This window comes from Acromyrmex echinatior, chromosome 11 (genome assembly GCF_024713525.1).
Source record: "Acromyrmex echinatior isolate Ae372 chromosome 11, ASM2471352v2, whole genome shotgun sequence".
Lineage (NCBI taxonomy): Eukaryota > Metazoa > Arthropoda > Insecta > Hymenoptera > Formicidae > Acromyrmex > Acromyrmex echinatior.
This window is the reverse complement of record NC_141862.1, coordinates 955,646-976,499: the sequence shown is the minus strand read 5'-3', so window position 1 is coordinate 976,499 and position 20,854 is coordinate 955,646. Positions and strand designations below refer to the sequence as shown.

At 42.0% G+C, this 20,854-nt stretch overlaps 3 protein-coding genes and 1 pseudogene across 4 annotated transcripts in view; 3 read left to right on the top strand and 1 right to left on the bottom strand.

Annotated features, from left to right (window-relative positions):
* Window positions 1–1,450: 1,450 nt before the first annotated feature.
* LOC147907991 (uncharacterized) lies at window positions 1,451–5,302 on the top strand. Its single transcript, XM_087411094.1, has 3 exons — window positions 1,451–3,194; window positions 3,248–3,931; window positions 4,050–5,302. Exons 1-3 carry the CDS (start codon window positions 1,451–1,453, stop codon window positions 5,300–5,302), a joined length of 3,681 nt encoding a protein of 1,226 aa, XP_087267220.1.
* A 2,642-nt stretch (window positions 5,303–7,944) lies between these two features.
* Window positions 7,945–8,703, top strand: LOC147907990 (uncharacterized). Its single transcript, XM_087411093.1, has one exon. The coding sequence runs from the start codon at window positions 7,945–7,947 to the stop codon at window positions 8,701–8,703; it is 759 nt and encodes a 252-aa protein (XP_087267219.1).
* Window positions 8,704–9,947: 1,244 nt separating this feature from the next.
* LOC147907989 (uncharacterized) lies at window positions 9,948–11,715 on the top strand. The gene is made up of 2 exons (XM_087411091.1): window positions 9,948–10,639; window positions 10,716–11,715. Exons 1-2 carry the CDS (start codon window positions 9,948–9,950, stop codon window positions 11,713–11,715), a joined length of 1,692 nt encoding a protein of 563 aa, XP_087267217.1.
* Window positions 11,716–16,326: 4,611 nt separating this feature from the next.
* LOC105143026 (uncharacterized) overlaps window positions 16,327–20,854 on the bottom strand; it is a 19,719-nt pseudogene continuing 15,191 nt past the window's right edge. The window contains exons 6-7 of the transcript XR_015546633.1: window positions 16,539–16,822; window positions 16,327–16,451 (exon numbers count right to left, since the gene is read on the bottom strand). The product of XR_015546633.1 is annotated as an uncharacterized LOC105143026 (transcript). The remainder of the gene's footprint in view (window positions 16,452–16,538; window positions 16,823–20,854) is intronic.

Below are 20,854 nucleotides of genomic sequence, written 5' to 3'. Positions count from 1 at the left end.
ATAAAAATATATTTAGTCTGTAATATTTGTTAACAATGTCACTTATTTAAAAAAAAAAATTATGAAAAAAGAAAAAAGGAATTGATCATGAGATCTCTAACATTCAGATCTCGCATCTTACGCGTAAGACCACGCCGAGGTCTTGCAAATCATTTTTATCAACGTGGTATATAACGGAATTCATGGAAAATCATAGAAATATCAATATCTCGTAAATTATCGTGTTTTGAAATTATTTTTGCTATTATACATAAATTGGAGGGATATAGGATTAGCATAATTTATTAAAACTTATATGTTATCTATAATGTTCCTTCTCCTCTTAATTATACACATTGAGCGGCCGAAATTTTCCAGAAAGTATTTTCGGTCGCTAGAAACAAGCGACCATATAGAGCGAGAGAGAGAGAGAGAGAGAGAGAAAGAGAGAGAAAGAGAGAGAGCGAAAGCGAGAGCGAGAGAGAGAGAGAGAGAGAGAGAGAGACTCTGAAGGATAGACTCGCTGTTTCGTTTGACAAGCCCAGCTCGGCGTGCGGAGTCTCACCTATTACAATCGGAGTTTCTATCCTTTTTTATTTTTGCTCTATCTCACTCTGTCGTACTTCTATTTCAATAATTCGTTCTGCAATTCAAGAATATGATTTCTATCAATTCTGGCATCATCGCCGATGCAGCAAGGACGCATAATTCCTTTTCTAAACAACGATTTTGATATATATTTCTATATATATAAAAATATATTATTATTATAGCGTTTCCAACCGATAATATATTGTTAGTTTATACAATGATTCAATCCATTTCTATAATTAAATAGCGGTACTTCGCTTGTGCGCGATAAGAGGAATGGTGCTTCTTACTAAGTCAACATTTCGACATCCGAGTTGAATCAAAAATGTGCTATATACAATAATTTCAGACCTTGCACGTTTAAAATAAGTAGCTAGCGATTTACAGAAAACCTCAAAGAACAATATTATGCTTGCAGAAATGAGTTATGAGTTTTAGTATAAGAGCAAAGAGTATTCAAAAATTTTATTTATATGTGTTGGAAACGCGCCCTCAGTACCGTTGACATAGAGGGCGAGACGCGTGTTACCGGCCGAGGAGTGACTTTAAGGAAGATGCCGGAAGTAGCCGTGTGTGAACGGAAGAAGACGAGATCGGATCGCGGGCAGAGAGAGTGTCCGCCATTATATTTTTCCCGCTTTTTATAGCCGTTCGACTCTTTTACTGCCATTGTTACTACGTTTAATCCGAGCCGTGTGCTCTCAATGTTCTGTAATAAAGTAGCGTGTTCGTGTAAAATAAGAAGAAGTGTCTAATATTATTGAGAACCTTACGATCCCGAAACCGCGGCTGCAACATTCTGGCGACCGTGACAGGACTGAGTAATTTCGTTGTAGCCGTTTCATAGCAAGCAGAGATCGTAAGAAAGCAATCCATAGACATGGAACAAGTAAAGTTAACGCTAAAAATAACACGATCCGCCTTTACGAGAGTGTACACTTCCTTCCGGACTGAGCAGTCGAAGGAATCGCCGGACATAACCTCATTGCAAGTCAGCTTCGCATTGCTACGAGAAAAAACGAGTGAGCTTAGTGAGCTAAATCAGAAGCTGCAGACCTTGATGATCGAAGCTGGAGAGTCTGAAGAAACCATTGGAAGAGAGGCACAACACGCAGATGAGTATGCCACGAAATACCATCAAGCAAAGGTCGGGCTAACCTGTCTTTTAGAGCGGAAGAATGAACTCGAAACGCCGACACCGGCTCCGCTACAACGGACTACCACGACAACACAGGAAAGTATACGCGCATTGAAATTGCCGAAAATTGAATTGAGAAAGTTTGGCGGTGATATCAAAGATTGGCTTCCGTTTTGGAGTACTTTTAAGAAAATTCATGAAGACGCGTCGCTGTCGAGGGAAGATAAATTCCAATATTTGGTACAGTCTATGGTAAAAGACTCGCGCGCGTTTGAAGTAGTGAATAGTTTTCCACTAACGGCCGGTAATTATGAGAAAGCCATACACAGCCTCGAGTCTCGATTCGGCAAAAAAGACTTATTGATTGAATATTATGTACGCGAACTTTTAAAGTTAGTCTTAAGTAAGAATAAAAACATGTCGCTCGCAATCACTTATGATAAATTAGAGACACATATACGAGCACTTGAAACTTTAGGCGTGACAACAGAAATGTGCGCAGCAATGTTGCTTCCTTTAGTAGAATCCTCACTGCCTGAAGAGATTTTACGTACATGGCAACGAACAAAGATTCAATTAATTCCTCATTCTGACGCGTCTGTTACTGTTGTAATTACTACTGCAAAAGATCGTCTTATTAGTCTAATGACTTTTCTAGGAAGAGAAGTCGAGAACGAGGAACATATTCAAATGGCAAAAACATGCTTCGAGAGCAACGATTTCCAGATGACAAAGGACAAAAATAAAAGGAAATCAAAGAGTGAACGAGATCCAGAGATAGCGACAGCATCTAGCTTACTATCGGCGAAAGAAGCAAAGCCACAGCAATGTATATTTTGTGGAGCTAATCATGACAGCTTGAGTTGTGAAACGGCCAGAAGTATGGATTTAGAAAAGAGAATCCAAGCTGTAAAAGACAAGCAGAGCTGTTTCAATTGTCTAAAAATAGGGCACAGCTATAAAAGATGCCGTAACAAAATAAAATGCCCTTGGTGCAGCAAAGGACATTGCCTGCTGATGTGTAGAAACCTGTCGAGCAAGAATGAGACCAAGCAAGCGGATGAGAAGAAACCGAAAGAACCAGCTTTTCACGAGGGAAACAGTTGTCTCGCTAATGTCTCTTCGAATACAAAAATGTTTCTGCCTACACTAAAAGTCAAGATGCGAGGTCCAAAAGGCTTGGTGAATGTTCGTGCCATCATAGATACTGGCTCGCATAGATCTTATGTTTTGGAAAAAGTAGCCAGAGAGCTTGGATACGAGACTGAGAGCGAACAGACGATGGTACACTTGTTGTTTGGAGGAACTAAAACCAAACCTCAGAGACACAAAACTTGTCGGATCTACATCGGCAACTTAGATGGAACATATAAATGCGACTTCGTAGCTTTGCAACAAAACATTATCTGCCAGGACGCCCCTTGTAATATCGATGATACTTGGATGGATGTACTTGAGAAAAAAAACATACGCTTGAGCGACACCGGTGAACGTCAAGAATCCATTTCACTATTGATGGAGCTGGCAAAATATTCACAGGGAAAGTCCTACAGATAAATCAAGGAATAACAGCTTTAGAAACTAAGCTTGGATGGACAATCTTGGGTAGGAATATAGACGATGACAGTGGCACCGATACTACGTTGACGATTATGTCGATGTTCACTCAAGAAGCCAACATATCAGATTTATGGAGACTCGATGTCTTGGGCATCACGGATCCTATTGAGAGTGTTACTAAAGAGGCACGTCAAGCTGAAATAAAGACCTCATTTCAAGAGACACCGAAAATCGACAACGAAGGTCGATACGAAGTTCTTCTGCCGTGGAAAGAGAATCATCCATCTCTACGAGATAATCGAGACGTAGCCGAGAAGAGACTAAAAGGCGTTACAAAGAGGTTGCGACAAGAAGATTTATTCGACGACTACCAGGCTGTCTTTGATAATTGGCTCGAAGAAGCGATTATTGAAAGGGTACCTGTACTTGAAGTCGACCAAGAGAGCTACTATCTTCCACACAGACCTGTAGTCAAGAAAGAAGGAACTACGAAGATACGCCCTGTTTTCGATGCGTCAGCAAAAGTCAAGGAATCGCCTTCGCTTAACCAATGCTTGGAGACTGGACCCAATCTCATAGAGTTTATTCCAGCATTGCTACATCGATTTCGAGAGAGGAAGATAGGAGTAACAGCTGATCGCGAAAGCCTTCTTACAAATCAGCGTCTCTCCGTCGGATAGAGATGTTTTGAGATTCCTATGGTGGAACGTTGACGGAGAAATAGAGATTTATCGACATCGTCGAGTTGTTTTCGGATTGACAAGCAGCCCATTCCTTTTAGGGGCGGCGATTGAATTGCATATTAATAGAGCCTTAAACCCTACCATTTTGCCATATAAGAAAGCAGTTTATGAGAAACTGGCAAAATCCTTTTATGTCGATGACTGTGTTACTAGTGTCAATTCTTATTCTGATTTTGAAGTTTTCAGGAGAGAAGCCTGTTCCCTTTTGACTCAAGCCAGATTTGATTTAAGAGATTGGAAATACACTGGCAAGGACCCTGAGAGTCAATCAACGGTGCTTGGACTTATATGGGACACCAAGAGAGATATTTTAATGTTACCGGAATTTCCTGCACTGATGATCACGGAGAAAATAACGAAGAGAGTCATTTTGTCACAAGTACAGAAAGTTTATGACCCTCTCGGATTCGTCTGTCCCGTATTGTTAAAACCAAAATTACTATTGCAAGATCTGTGGAATAAAAACGTGGATTGGGACACGGAAATAAACGACGACATTAAACATGAATTTCTTAAATGGGTTCAACAGTTGGGTCTTCTACGCATATTGAAGTTTCCACGATGGATTTTTGGAGAGGAGAGGGGTCCCGACTCACTGTCCTTTCATGTTTTTGTCGACGCCAGTAAAGACGCATACGCGGCGGCAATCTTCCTACGAGTTGAGTCAAGCACAGGAGTCGAGATACATCTCGTAGAAGCGAAATCTAGAGTAGCACCCAAAGAGAAGAAGACCATACCTCGCCTTGAATTACTAGCAGCCTCCATTGGAGCTAGGATGATGCGATCTTTCATAAAGGCTATGGATTATCAAGATATCAAGACTTATTTCTGGAGCGACTCGATGACCATTCTAACATGGATTCGACAAACAAGACAATGGGCAGTCTTTGTATGGAATCGTGTTCTGGAAATAAGGAGCCTTACGGATATTAAATCTTGGAGATATGTCCCCGGAGTGATGAACCCAGCAGATTTACCCTCACGAGGTTGTGATGCTAAGAAATTCCTTGAACTGAAATGGTGGGAGGGACCGGAGTGGTTGAAACTACCTCCCAAAGAGTGGCCCAAGGAGGAGGGAGAAATTGACGAGAACATAGTTAACTTAGAGTTACGCAAGACTCCCGGACGATGCAAAGAGAGAATATTCCCTGAGACTACTAAGGGAAAAGCAGCTAATACCCTCGAAGAGTCTGTAGCTGTCCCTAAAGAGGAACCGAAATCGTTGGAAGAAACGAGCTTAAAGACCCGAAGGGGTCGTATCATCAAGAAACCGGATCGGTTCAAATATTAGAAAATGTTTGTCATTTTATTTTCGTTTTCATTTTTTTTTTAGATAGTTTGAGTTGCTCCTACCAAGAAGTCACAACTCAAGGTGGGAGAGATGTTGGAAACGCGCCCTCAGTACCGTTGACATAGAGGGCGAGACGCGTGTTACCGGCCGAGGAGTGACTTTAAGGAAGATGCCGGAAGTAGCCGTGTGTGAACGGAAGAAGACGAGATCGGATCGCGGGCAGAGAGAGTGTCCGCCATTATATTTTTCCCACTTTTTATAGCCGTTCGACTCTTTTACTGCCATTGTTACTACGTTTAATCCGAGCCGTGTGCTCTCAATGTTCTGTAATAAAGTAGCGTGTTCGTGTAAAATAAGAAGAAGTGTCTAATATTATTGAGAACCTTACGATCCCGAAACCGCGGCTGCAACAATATGCTACGTCTGCTATGAGATTGCCGCTTGTCGTTTCGACATTCGAGTCCAGTCAAAAATGTGATGTATACAATAATTTCAGACCTTGCATAAGTAGCTGGCGATTTACAGAAAACTTCAAAGAACAATATTATGCTTGCAGAAACGAGTTACGAGCTTTAGTATAAGAGCAATGAGTATTCGAAAATTTCATTTATATGCTACGTCTGCTACGAGATCGCCGTTTGTCGTTCCGACATATGAGCAGAATGGAAGCTCAACCGAAACACATTGCGTTCCGAAACTTGATATATGCATGTGTAAATAATTCAGTAAATAAAGTTTAGATATGTGTTATATATATGTATTCGCGCGCGCGCGTGTGTGTGTGTGTGTGTGTGTGTGTGTGTGTGTGTGTGTGCGTGCGCGTGTGTGTGTGCGTGCGCGCGCGCGCGCGCGTGTGTGTATATATATATAATGCGTGCATACATATACATATACATATACATATATATATATATATATATATATATATATATATATACACATATATATATATGTGTGTGTTATATATGCATCAATAATTTACTAAATAAAATGTATGTAAAAGACAGAATAGTGTAATTAAAATAATTATCTTCATTTGTATTCATATGTAAATAATATGGTATGTTTCTTGTTTAGGAAGAAATTATTTCAACAAAATTGAAATAACTAATATCATATTTATTTTATTATTTTTCCTCTCAAAAGAAAAAATTTTGACCAGGGCACGTTTATTGATATGGGCCTGAGTAAGTCGATAATTCAGATCATTTCTATGGTTCAGCGACGCACTTTTCATGACAGCGCCGCTGTCGGAATATCGCGGAACTAAAATACTGCTTAGTTTCATGGCTTCACGTCAATTTCACTCGTAATATACAAACGAAATTTTTGTATACGCCTTTCTCTTATACTAAAACTCCTACCGCGTTTTTAAAAGCATAGGATTGTTCATTTAGATTTTCCGCAATTCGCCAGCTACTTTTTATGAACGTGCAAGATCTGAAACTCTTATATGCAACACATATTGTGATGTGTTGACTACAGAAGCCGATAACAAAACTGTAAGTTTTTAATTTTCTTTCGTTTTTCGTATTCAAATGTAGCTAGCAATTTGTGTTGTTGTCGATACTTTAATTGTGGAGAAGGATTTTTCAATCCATAAACACAGTTACGAGAAAGGCGTTTTTAAAATTTAATGATAAAACAGGACACTCCAGCATCCCCTTAAACCGCATTATTTCCTAAAACTTATAAATATTATTTACATGTCTATTTCCAATATAATTGTTTGAGATCGTTAATTCGGGAAAAGCAAGAATTCTTTCAGTCGACCGACAGTAATTGTCATTGAACGCATGCATAAAGTGAGCTCGTGATTTCATCTCGAGCATGATCTTAATTCTCGTTAAAAATCATCGATTTGGCATTCTTTGTTCTTTTAAACCAATTCGGTACACGTAAACAAGCTCCGGCAACGGACAATCGAAAGTTCTAGAACAATTCAATTCGCGCACGCGAGCGCCGCGCTCCGACGAATACGTCACGCGCTGTCACCAATCCCACGTATGGATTTTCTGTCGCGCATGACTGTTATGTTGAACGTCGTTAGAAAAGAATCCAAAGGGCCAATCAATTTTGTACAACTAATGCCACGTAATAATTACGATTGTGGCAAAATTTTATTGGATTTTTCCCAAGAAGAAAGCCCAGGCCGAAAGCAATAAATGCTTCGATCTCGCCATCCTCTTTTTTAGAGTCAAAAGGGTTCTCAGAGTTCTTAGAGTCATAGTCTTGCTACTATATCGTTTCGCAAAACCGCCGTGCTAACCGCTTAGTGAAAACCGCTATAAGAAAGATCCTTTTGAGAAGTGCCGAGAAAATCGCCGAGATTTTCCATCACCGCGATTCCAAATACAATTTGGAAAAGGTGACCGCATTTAATATTCTGTTAATCTAATATTTAATTAATTATATTTTCTGAATTTGTAACTGTGCATATTAAAGAAAATTCTTTTGTTAAATCACAAAGAAACGGAGTTCTCTTTACTGTCGTGTATCATATCCACCGTGTGCCGTTCTCTCACTCGAATCTTTCCGCGCGGTGCATTCCCGCACATTTTTTGGTCCTTCGAGCCGGATTCTCGCCGGCATCCACAGTGTCGAGTGCATCGCGTTCAGTTTGCTAGTGCTGAAAAGAAAGCATGAGTGACGAAATAACCGCCTTGCTGACCGCCCAGAGTGACATCCACGGTCGCATGACCAGGTCAGTGACCAATTTAAAGAAAATGGGGATAGCCAACATCACCCTCCGCGCTGTCGAAATCCGCTCGACGCTTCTCGACCAGCTGTGGACGAAATTTGAAAGGCAACACGAGCTTATTCGAGCACATTACAAGGAAGCCTTCGACCAGAGTGAGTACAATACGTCTCAATTTGCCGATTCCGCCGAAATTATGTACGTGCAGCAGCAAAGTCTGCTGGACGATTACCGGACGAAACTCATGGCAAAGGAACCGAGTTCAGCTTCCAAAACAGAAGGTAATGAGTCTTCCGGAAAACCGTCGCTGCCTCACCTCAAGATTAGTTCTTTCTCTGGCGCATTCGAAGACTGGCCTACATTCCGAGACCTCTTCCAATCCATTGTCGGAAACAATTCATCAATCTCAGCAATCGAGAAATTTCATTACATAAAAACTTGTCTGGAGGGTCCTGCTGAGGAACTGATTCGATCGTTAGCAATGACCGAAGACAACTATCCACGCGCATGGGAGCTGCTGAGCGAGCAGTACGAAAATAAGAGAGAGTTATCACGCTCCAATTTCTCCAAGTTTACCGCCGTGGCTAAGATGAAGAACGAAACTGAGGAGGAGCTCAACCGCATCTTCAACGCCGTGACCAGGGTAGTCAACGGCCAGGAGAGCATTGACAGCCTATCGGCTCTCATGGCTTCGATCTACTAAATCATCTTGTCGTCGAGCTCTTCGATCCAAGAACTCGCCTGGAGTGGGAGTCACTCTCAAGCGCCTCGAGCGACATGCCCACTCATAAAGAGCTGATGAACTTCATAAACAAAAGGGCACGTACTCTCAAAGTCGCCAAACCAAAATCGCTCAAGGTCTCCGACAATCCGTCGCGATCTGCCAAGTCGCATCACGTCAAGAAATACACCGAATCTTCACAATGCGTCCTCTGCAAGGATAAGCACCACATGATGGTGTGTAAAGAATTCAAGAAGAAATCCGCTGTCGACCGCAAGGCCGTCGCCGAAACTCACAAGCTGTGCTTCAACTGCCTCGGCTCTCATACATTCGCGAAGTGCCAGTCGACGAGGATGTGTGCCACGTGCAAGTCTCGTCACCACTCAATGTTACACGACGCGTACGCTTCACCGAAACCTCAAGATGTCAGCTCACTGTCGGCAGTGCGCCGCGACAACGACCACAAGGCTATCTTGCTCGCAACTGCGCAAGTTTCCATCGCTGATCGTCACGGCAATCGACATACCACACGCGTTCTCATCGACCAAGGTTCGGAAATTTCTTTGATTTCCGAGGCTTTGGTCCAGCGCCTACGCCTGCCACGCTCTCGATCCGCAATCGAAGTTATCGGCATCAGCGGCAAAAACTCCGGGCCCAGCAGGAGAAAGGTGACGCTCAACGTGACCTCGTTAACCACAGGGACCGACTTCACCGTCGGAGCCTTTATTCTGCCAAGTCTTTCGCTTTACCAAGGTTCTCACGCAAGGATCAGAATGGAGTGGCCACACTTAAAGGGGCTCCAATTGGCTGATCCGGACTACGCAGCAAACGATTCTATTGAGCTACTTTTTGGAGCGGAAGTATGCTCAATCATTCTCCAGGATGGTCTTCGCAAAGGAAGCCCCCAAGCGCCTATCGCTCAAAAGACACTGCTCGGCTGGATCCTATCTGGAGGTTGCGACCAAGTAACCAACTCAGCACAGCGCCACTCGCTTCAGTGCACCGCAGATCATGAGCTAGCCGAACTTGTGCACCGCTTCTGGGAGCAGGAACGAGAGGTGCCCGCTCCCGTCGCACTCACGCCAAAAGAGCAGCAATGCGAAGACATTTTCGCGCTGCAGCATCAACGCACTGCCGAAGGATGATACATAGTGCGACTACCTTTTGCATCTCCGCCGACGACGCTGGTTGAGACGCGAAGATCTGCTGAACGACTCTTAATCGCCATGGAGCGACGCTGTGAGAGAGACGTACGATTCGGCGATCTCTACCGCGCCTTCCTGAAGGAATATGAGGACCAAGGTCACATGGAATTGGCACAAGAACCTCCGAATTCTAGCGAAGAATGGTGCTACCTTCCACATCACGGCGTCCTTCGAGAATCCAGCACCACTACGAAGCTCAGGGTCGTCTTCAACGGATCGCAGCATACAAAGTCCGGTGAGTCACTCAATACTCATCTGCTGATTGGGGCTAACTTGCTGCCACCCCTCGCGAACGTACTTCTGCGGTGGCGGTGGCATCGGTACGCGCTAGTGGCTGACATCGAAAAGATGTACCGGCAGATTCTTGTTCATCCCGACGATCAAAGGCATCAATGCATTCTTTGGCGACACAGCGTTGATGAGCCTATATGCGAGTTTACATTGAAAACTGTCACTTACGGTCTCGCTTGCGCGCCATTTCTCGCCATTCGCACTCTGCGTCAACTCGCCGATGACGACGGATCGCGGTTCCCTCGAGGCGCAGATGCGTTACGACACGACTGCTACGTCGACGATGTCGTAACCGGAGCGCATAACAAAGCCGATGCTATCGCTCTCCAAGTCGAGCTCCGCAACCTCTGCATGGCGGGCGGGTTCTCTCTCCGAAAGTGGGCCGCCAACTGCCAGGAGTTTCTTCGCGACATTCCGCCAGAGTACTACCTCACCAGACTCGCGGTCGTGGGAACAAGAGAATCACTCAACTCTGGGATTGCGCTGGTATCCAACCAGAGACGAATTCGCCTTCTCTGTTCCTCCTCGCACCGTCGTCGCGTTTACCAAGAGAAGTCTGCTGTCGGAGACCGCTCGACTCTTCGACCCGCTCGGATGGCTGGCTCCAGTAACCATTCAAGCAAAAATTCTAATTCAGTCGGCCTGGCTGCAACAGCTAGACTGGGACGCACCATTGCCGTCAACCATCACTGGAAAGTGGAAGCGGCTCTGGGAAGAACTTCCACTGCTTGAGAAGCTCAGAGTCGGCTGCTGGCTCGGCACCGGCGACACGAGCTCTCAGCTTGAATTACACGGCTTCGCAGACGCGTCCGAAAGAGATTACGCCGCTGTGGTGTACCTTCGCATCATCGCAAACAATCAGACAAAGACTCGATTATTGACAGCCAAAAGCAAGGTCGCGCCGATCAAACTTGTTTCTCTTCCGCGACTCGAACTCTGCGCCGCCGCCTTACTTTCAAGTGTACTCGTGCACACGCGCTCTGTGCTAAACTTAGCCGCAACGCCAGTGATCTTGTGGTCAGACTCCAAGGTCACGCTCCACTGGATTCGAGGTCACGCCTCTCGCTGGAAAACTTACGTGGCCAACAGAGTATCACGAATCCAGCAGCAACTTCCGGAGGCTCAATGGCGTCACGTCCCGGGCAAGGACAACCCTGCCGACTGTGCCTTCCGGGGACTGACACCACGCGAGCTCCTCAGCCATCCCTTGTGGAGGACGGGTCCCGCATGGTTATGCGGGAATCCGACGCAATGGCCAAGCATCGATCTGGAGCCCATCAAGGACGTACCGGAGCAACGGGCCACCACACTCGCGGCAGTCATCAGGAGCAACCACGAGCCGGAAGAACTCCTCAGGTTCTCGTCATTACACCAATTGCTGAGAGTGACTTCCTGGTGCTTGCGTTGGCGTCACCGCAGTCGCTCAGTCAGATCTGTGGACAATCAGCTCTTCTCCCAGCCGAACTCGATGCAGCACTCCTTCAATGGATTCGCGTAATGCAGTCACGGCATTATCAGGAGGAGATGATTGCTATCGAAAACAAACGCTGTCTTGCAAGATCCAGCCATCTGCGAACCCTCAGCCCGTACATGGACGAACACGGAATCCTGCGAGTCGGAGGACGCCTCAAACACGCAGCGCTGTCTTTCGACGAGCGACATCCTCTCATCGTGCCTCCAAGGTCATGGCTCACTCACCTGCTGGTGGAACCCTACCATCGTCGTACTCTCCACAGAGGAGGTCAGATGACCTTGGGAATGCTTCGCCTCCGGTTCTGGATTCCACAAGGCCGAGCGGTGGTCAAGCGATGGCTGCATCAGTGCGTGACATGCACTCGGTGGAGGGCTGCCACTCCACAACCGAAAATGGGAAATCTTCCTCCAGGAAGAGTGACTCCTGCAATCTTCATCAGGACGAACAAAGGGCGTGGGCACAGCGCTCACAAAGCGTTCATCGCAATCTTTATTTGTTTTAGCTCCAAGGCCGTTCACCTTGAGGCTGTTTCAGCATACACCACCGACGCCTTTCTGGCTGCTTTCCGTCGATTCACATCTCGCCGAGGACTTTGCACGGACATCTACTCCGATTGTGGCACCAATTTTTCGGGCGCCGACCGGCAACTTCGAGAGATGCTCCGAGCCTCCTCGTCAGAAGAACGAAAGATCGCACACGTCGCTACATCAGAAGGGATCCATTGGCATTTTAACCCCCCTTCGGCACCACATTTTGGTGGACTCTGGAAGGCGGCCGTAAAATCTGCTAAGTATCACCTGCGCCGAACCATCGGCGAAACCAGGCTCATCTTCGAAGAAATGAGCACCCTGCTTGCACAAGTGGAGGCATGCCTGAACTCCCGGCCCATGCATGCCCTCTCAGACGACTCCGACGACCTCACGGCTCTGACACCAGGTCACCTGCTCATCGGGGCACCACTGCTAGCCATTCCCGAGCCTTCCTTGTCGGACAAGAAGGAAAGCTTGCTTTCCAGGTGGCAACTTGTCTCAATAATAATTATTAAAAGAAAGAGAGAAAGAGAAAAAAAAGATTTTATTGTCTATTTCATAATAAATTTGATACCTTCTTATTGATTATTTTTCAAAAAATTCATTGAACGCGCGCGCATGGGAAAAAACAATCTTGTACGTTATGCAAATGTCGTCTTACTATCTGCAAATATTTTAAATATGTAATCAAATTATAAATATGCTTAATAAATTTAAAAAACAGAAAAACAAAGGTCTACGAGCCTAAAATTATTCGTTATAAAATTAAAATTTGAAGGCGTTAATAAATAAACATGTTAGTTAAAATATAAAACTTTAATTTGCCGTAACAAACAAAACAAAACCAAATGTTTCGATCCCTGTTGAATCATTATCAATGTAAATGAAAATAACAGTGAAAATATTACATAGATAAAATATATAAAAATTTGTTCTCGATCGCAATATTAATTAACAATATCGTTCGATACACAATAAATGTTATATGTTATAAGAATGTTGTGATCGATAACCATATATTCCTTTGGATTGTGTAGATTATAGATAAACATACTTGTTTCTGTTAAAAAGTACAAATATAATATAAAATTGTAATAGGAATAAGTAATCAAATCTAATAAAAGAAATACAAACTAAGAAGTAAGGAATGAAAATAAAAGTAAAAAAGTAATCTAATATTATGAGAAATGTACATTAGAGTTATTAATACGAATTAAAATTTTGTGATGTACCGTCATAAATTATATATATTCAATTTAGAAACAGTTAAATCAAATGAGAATAAATACCTTCTATTATGTATCAATGTAATATAAACGTCGTCTATTCTTAGGCAATGCGATGAGATTGAAAATATAGTTATTTCTCTAAGATATTCAGAGACAATATAAAATATACATATCAAGACAAGAAGTTGAAATGATAAACTAGAAAAAAGGGGAACATAAGTGGGAGAAAATAAAGTAGAGGGAAGAGAAAGTGGGGAGAGGAGAAGTAAAAAGAGAAAGAATGTAGTTAAAAAGGAAAAAGAGATTGAATAATCTGTGAGTAAGTTTCAGGTAACGATTTAGTATCATTCTTTTTATTAAGACCTTGTTTCTGACTTTTGATGTGAATCATTTCAGACACTAATTTCTTGTTATACGAAGATTCGCAATCTAAAATTTTTATTTCATTCCATCTAAAATTATCGAAATTGATACGATGATCAGTTATAATAGTAGGAGAACCAGTATTCTTTTTAATATCTCTCAAAGATATGTTCGTGTAATCTCGTACTTAATTTTCTTTTTGTCTGACTAACATAGCTCGCCTCGCAATCGTCACAGGAAATCTTATAAACTACGTTCTAGTTAGATAAAAAATCTAACTAATCTTTTCCTTTTTAATAAGACTTTTTAATGTGTTAGGGATAGAAAGCTAGTTTATACTGGAAATAAGAAGGAAACTTTCAAAAATAGATTTGACGTAAGGAATCGTAAAATATTTGTCTTTAAATATTTGTAAATTACGTGTAATGTGTTTATTACATATATGGAATTTTAATCTCTGTTCAATTGTAAAGAAGATAAATGAGAGAGGATAACAGTTATTTAAGAAAATATAAATAGCATCTATCAAATTTTTTTGTTGGAACTGTGGATGTAATAAGAGGATAATTTTGTCTATGAAGCTGATAATAGTGCTTTTTTATCCTCTCAAATTTATTTTTGATACCATCAATAACAGAATCAAGAATATTTTTAATCGTGGAATATCGAGAAAAGATAAAGTTATTAATGACGCAGACTTAACGATCAAGTCTTCTTGGCTTACAGTATCATACGAGTATATTACAACAACTGAAAAATTCAAGAGATTCAATGGGGACGTCAAGATTTTTTTCTTCAGTCCCAACAAATATCAAAGTACACAAAGATTCTTTGACTGCATTTTCGAAATCAAACATTGTTATAAGAGAAACTATAGAGATTGCGATACATCATAGGTCAAACAGGAAAAAAATTGAAAATAAAAATTTCTGAACATCGAAATCATATACGCTGGAACATATCTTCAAGATCAGTAATAACAGATTGCAGCTTGACCACGATGGGACAACACGTATTTTAGACGAGGAATCGTATTACAACAAGCGTTTGATCTCTGAGATGCTGTATATCAAAAAAACAGTCTTTATCTTCAAACAGACACAGAGCTTACATGTATCCTACATTTCGATTGTAAATAATGTTTAATATTCACCAAGTTCGTTCTTAATATTGTTACGTCTTTCGCATTGCTTAGACGTATTATGTCTCCGTAACAGTGTAACGGTTTTTCTTTTTTGACATCATGTATGAAGATTTTTTTATTTTCTGACCATGGATATTCTCGGACTGTTAAATTGTTGACGATATTTATATGGATATATGTCACTGATACTTGGATTGAGTCTTTGACCAAAGAAAAACTGTGTTGCTTGCATTGCATTTATTCTTTAAGTACGTACATAAAAAAATGAAGTTATCCTTCACTAAATTTTTTTCTTTTTCTTTTTTTCTTTTCCAACAGTACAATGAAAAAGTTTTTTCTCAATCGATCTTCCAACCAATTGACGAGCAATTTTCGTTTCGTCCGTTTCAAGTATTTCATTCAACACTAGCATATCTTCGATATGATGTTACATATTTTCTGCGTTTTTCATTAGCGGTTGCGTTTCATCTTATAGTATATATTTTTATTATTCTTTACATCTGAGGAGAATTTGAACTTGTAGCCGAAACATGTAATGCGATTTGATTAAATATTGTCTTAGTCTACTAACAGTTAATTTTTATCATTTTATGCACACTTTTTTAGTTTTATGTTTACGTTTAATGTTTACGTAACCTTATTCGTGGACTCCTATTTGCCTTGATATCACACAATTTTATTATTTTTACATGGAGGCTCGTGGTTTTCCATGTTTTTTTTTTTAGTCACACAAATTTAGTCACGTAACCGCTAAATGGCGGAATATTTTTTGCAGTTTTTATAAATTTAAAAAATCGTAACATACTATAATACGCTGTTCTTAATATAAGTATCAAGAGACACGACAATAGCTCGGCGTTAAGCCACGCACAACGACATTACTGATTTCTTTTTACGCGAGACCGCGAGTTGCGAGGGATTGAGACTTATTAGACTTGAATAAAGAACCGATCAGATTCTACGCTCAATCGATAGCATCCACTCAAATTGTGTTATACTAGTGTCGCGCACGCAGACAAAACTCGGCAAAGACTAATGCTGAGAAGCATCTTTTACCATAACAATGCTGCCTAGGATACATTTTATTTTTGCGCTGCACGGGAAACACTTGAGATCATAAATAAAAATATTTGCAGTCTATAGAACAATAGAACTCTAGACACTACAAAAATGCGTAGGTAACAAGAATTCGCATGTTAGAAAAAGAAAGAGCGCGATGATAAGTACAAGTGTGACGTCCTTTTTTTCCTTTCTTTTTTTTATAACTTAATTTTCACAATACATTGTGTTCTTTTTTCCTTTATCTTTTTTACTAGCGCGTCGGAGCAAAGAATATAACGGATGGGTAATAAAATAAAGTACATACATATAGTGATGCGAACGAATTTTTCTTTATTCACATCTTATATTGATTTTGCTCATTTCATTATTTTTTTTTTCGCAATTGGAACGTTCGAATGTGATCGGTGACTCGGATATGACTAGCAGCGCTTTCTGAAAAAAAAGAACAAAAAACTTTTTGATCATTATTCGCTTTCTAGCAAAGATTAAAAATACATTAGCACTAGTCAAATGCGATACCTTATGGTTTATACTTTGATAGCGTTAATGACGTTGATGCTTTTTCGCCAAGACATTCCCAATATTTCATTTTTTCCCTCGATGGATTTGATGGACTTGACGGACCTCGTGACAAGGGATGGTACTCCTTAAGCTCGATCAATTTTCGAGATATATATTCTTTTACTCGATCCATGTCTTATCGCTCGTAACTAAAGTTTACGATTGAATGAAAAAAGCTTTGATATACACTGTCAGTCTGTGATATGTCGCGACGTGTTAAGAGAAGCGCCAAGCTGTTTCAGCTGCTAAGCAAAAAACATAACTCTTCTGCAGTAAATGTGGAAGGCAGGATGTGCAGGTATCCGCACAAAGGCGAGTAGAAAGCACCCCCGATATTTTTGTCGCCGATTTCTCTTTTATTACTTGAACATGCGTTTTCTCGTCTGGACAGTATTCACAAAAAATTAAAAGCTACACTTTGTAATCCCACATTTATTTTACTTCCGGTTGTTGACGAGAAAACGCCCTTCAACTTGCTTTTACGCATTTGGAAATATGACTTTTATCTACACAGGATATCTGATCTACATTTATATTTTTTATTTACTAAAATCGATCGTGTTTAAATGGGATTTTTTTCTACACGGTCTGTAATCTTTGTTATAAATTTTATTACCGTGGATCAGGCGATTCTGAGAATCTATTTGATTATTTTTTGTAATATCGTTGGGAAAATATGTTTCTTGAATATTGTCACGTTCGGTGCCCGTTAACGTTCGAGTTTTATGTTCTCATTTTGCCCTAACGATTATTTTTATCGAAATTTTCACAAAACGGAGAAAAGGCGGTCGATCTTGCACGAATTGCAGAAAGCCAATGTATATTGTATTTCCGTGCAACATATGCCCACTCTGCACAAATTGAAAAATTATTGCCTTAAATTAAAAACTATTATAACAGTATTGTGAACGAGACACGCAAAATATGTGTGAAGACTATAATGTAGATGTGCTGTACGTTCTCGGTAATCCGCAGAGGAGAGACAAAGGTGTACGAATATCGCCAGTGCAGTGCCTACGAGAATTAAGTATGCAGTGAAAAACAGGGAGTTATTATCAGAAAGCTCGTTTCTGACTGATCTTTATTTACGCGACAGAAAGTGTATCCGCGGTTACGAGACTAATGTTATGAGGATGATGAGTATGAAAGAGACAGTGAAATAGAAATGTAATAAAGAACGATTATTATTGAGCGAACAAAATCGCGTATAAGAGCGAGCGTTACTGCATTAAGATTCCTGCGGGTAGTGAAAAGTGCGTCGAACTGCTGATATATGGACGGAGTTTTGTGATCCCAATAAGAATCCTACACTAAAACTGTTTTTTTGATAGGTGCGATGATCAATGCTTTGAGTGTGAACAGTTTTGCAAACAAATATAATAATGACAACGTGCTAGAACATTATAACAATCTAGAAATATCGCGGCGGTGCAACGCGTCACATGCAAGTGCTCCGTGGAAGAATACGACGTAATTTAAAAAAAAGAGATATGGAAAACTACGAGCAAGTAGAACGAGACACGATGTTCAAAAGTATGTAAAAACAGTGTAGAAGATGTGATGTACGTTCTCAGTGATCCGCGGAGGAGAGACAAAGATGTGCAAATATCTCCGATGCAATTTCTACGCGATCGAAAACAGAGATGAGAAACAGGGAGTCATTATCAAAGAAGAACCCCTTTCGACTGGTCATTACACACATGACGAAAAATATATACGCGAAGAAGAATGTAAGAACGACGACTACAAAAATATAAATTTCAATGTAATAAAGGACGACTATTATTGGGCAAAGAAAATCGTGGATAAGATTGAGCGTTACTGCAGGTGCATTAAGATTTCCGTGGGTAGTGAGAAGTGTGTCGAACTGTTGACAATTTATATTCGTGGATTTCTTGCATGCAGATAGGAACACGTTTTCTAAATAAACTGTTTTTTTGACGAGTGCGATGATTTTATGTGCTTGCGTAGGTGTGTATCTTCGCCTGGAGACAATGCCGACTTGTGCTAGAACGTTATGATATTCCAGATCAGTGCTCGGAATTAATTGCCCATTTCGGGCAGATTCCTGAGGCGACCCCTACTACCTACTACCCTACTATTGTAGAATACACACATAATATGTTAATAATAAAAAATTTAAATATTAAAATAAAAATTATGTAGAAAGAAAATATTTTAATGATATTTGCCAGAAGATATGCTCCCAGCAAACTTTTTGTATCGCGACGCTCCTGGGGCACAGCGTCACGTGGGCTCGGCCGTCGAGTTTCGAGTGGTAGTGGGGGTCGCCTCAGAAATCTGCCCGAAATGAGCAACTTCCGAGCAGTGATGCGAATTCCGGGCCGCTTGCAGCACGCGATCAACGCCACCGTTCGGCGGCCTGGCGCAACCGGTAGCAACACAAGCATGAGCCCGTGTCCGTGTGACTTCGTTAGTTAGAAGCGTGCCTACTATTATCGCTCTGTCCTTTTTGCACTACGTTCTTATTGCTTGCCTTGTCGGCACACTGAGAACGAGAGAGAACATTGTTTCACTCAAGCGAGCGTCGAGCAACCGAAATATGCTTTCTCGGCTTCTCGGCTCTCGACGTCAGGCGTGTATCAGGAGACATGGAGGCATGGGAACATTCTAAATAACATAAGTTTTAATAAATTGTAATAAATTGTAATATACCCCTCCCAGAATATTCTAAATACAACCATGCTCAGCTGACCCTACTTCACGTACAGCAGCTTGCACTATCTGATGTTTTGCACTCTACCAGATTTTGTGTCTTAAGGCTTCTGTGTTTCGCACCCTCCACCTTTTCCATTCACATGTTCTCCTGGTGTTCCTGCCTCCCCGTGTTCATGTATTGTGTGTCCAGATCTTGCACGTTCTTTGAAAGTAGCTAGGTTATTGTAGCACCTGGTGCCCCCCTGCTTTTGCAGACTCCTTGTGTGTTGTTTGTTTTTTGTGTCATTTGTTTTATGATTGTTATCCGGTGCCCTTTTTGTGTTTCTTAGGGTGTTTTTCTGCTACATTTCACGCTGCCCTTGCATTCGCTATGACCGCCTGCCAGCCCTTCATTTGCACACTTCGTTCCCTCCGCTTTTTGCTCCCGTCTATCTTTTCGCTTGCCTCTCCGTCCGTATTTTTTTGTTCTCCACAGACGCGTTTGGCGATTAGTTCATGAATTCTGGGCGTCTCTTCCTGCGCTGCTGAGCGCAAATAGGAAGTTGGAAGCGTAGTGTTTATGCTTATCGCCTACTCACTCCCGGTCTCCACACTCCATCATTTGTCGTTAACTTCTTTTCAGGTGCTCACAACACCCAACGTTCCGTTTACCTAGAGCCGCGTCTGCCCAGCTCTGCCTATCTCTCACTGCCTTGTGTGTTCCCTTTTGCCTCTCTCTCCGGTTTCGCCTCGCATCTCTCCCACCCCCCCACTCCCACTTTTCATCATGACTCCATAGTCTTCCTTTCACCCGGCCGCTCTGCCATCTAACTATGAATACTATTTCAATTGTGCTTGAAATAATTTCTTCCCTCCTACACCTGCATCACCCCGCATATCTGCACACACTCTCTCTCAACACACTAATGCAGCGTCCCAGGATTCACATTGACTCCTCCCCCCCTTTTGGCTTATTGTTTTATTCCTCCTCTATTCACTTTTCCACTTCGTCACTCTACCCACATCCACTGTAACAATGGTGTGATTAATTCTTTCTCTGTCTTCACGTAGCTCATAGTCAACCCACTTCACCAGTATTTGATGGTACCCTTTCCTCTCTTGCAGCCCGTCGTGACAGGTCGTGAGTACCACCACATCTCCCTGTCCCACTTCTACTTCTTGTACCCACCCACAGCACACTGGTTGTCTTAGTAATCGCCTTCACCCCCTGCCCCGCCCCCCCCACCTGTCTCTGTGCTTGTTTCACACACTTGTGTGCCACGCACACGCTCCCTCTCCGTTTCCCCCCCGTCCGCCTCTTTACCACCTCTCTACTCAAATCGCCTAGACCCTGCATCTCCACCGCACCCTTTTTCTTCTTGTGGCCCTCTTACCCTCCACCCACTCGCTCACTGCACTCACATACATCGCGTAGTGCGTATGTCTGCGGTTCTGAGATAGCCAATCTCAAACTATATCCCTCCCATTCATTCCGGTCTGAAGACTCCTCCATATGTCGTCCCCAACCGCGGTCACCGCTAGTATAGGCCTGTGCGATAGTGCCAAGGCCGACTGTGTATTCCCCCTTCTGATCATCAGACCGGTTAGCCTCTTGC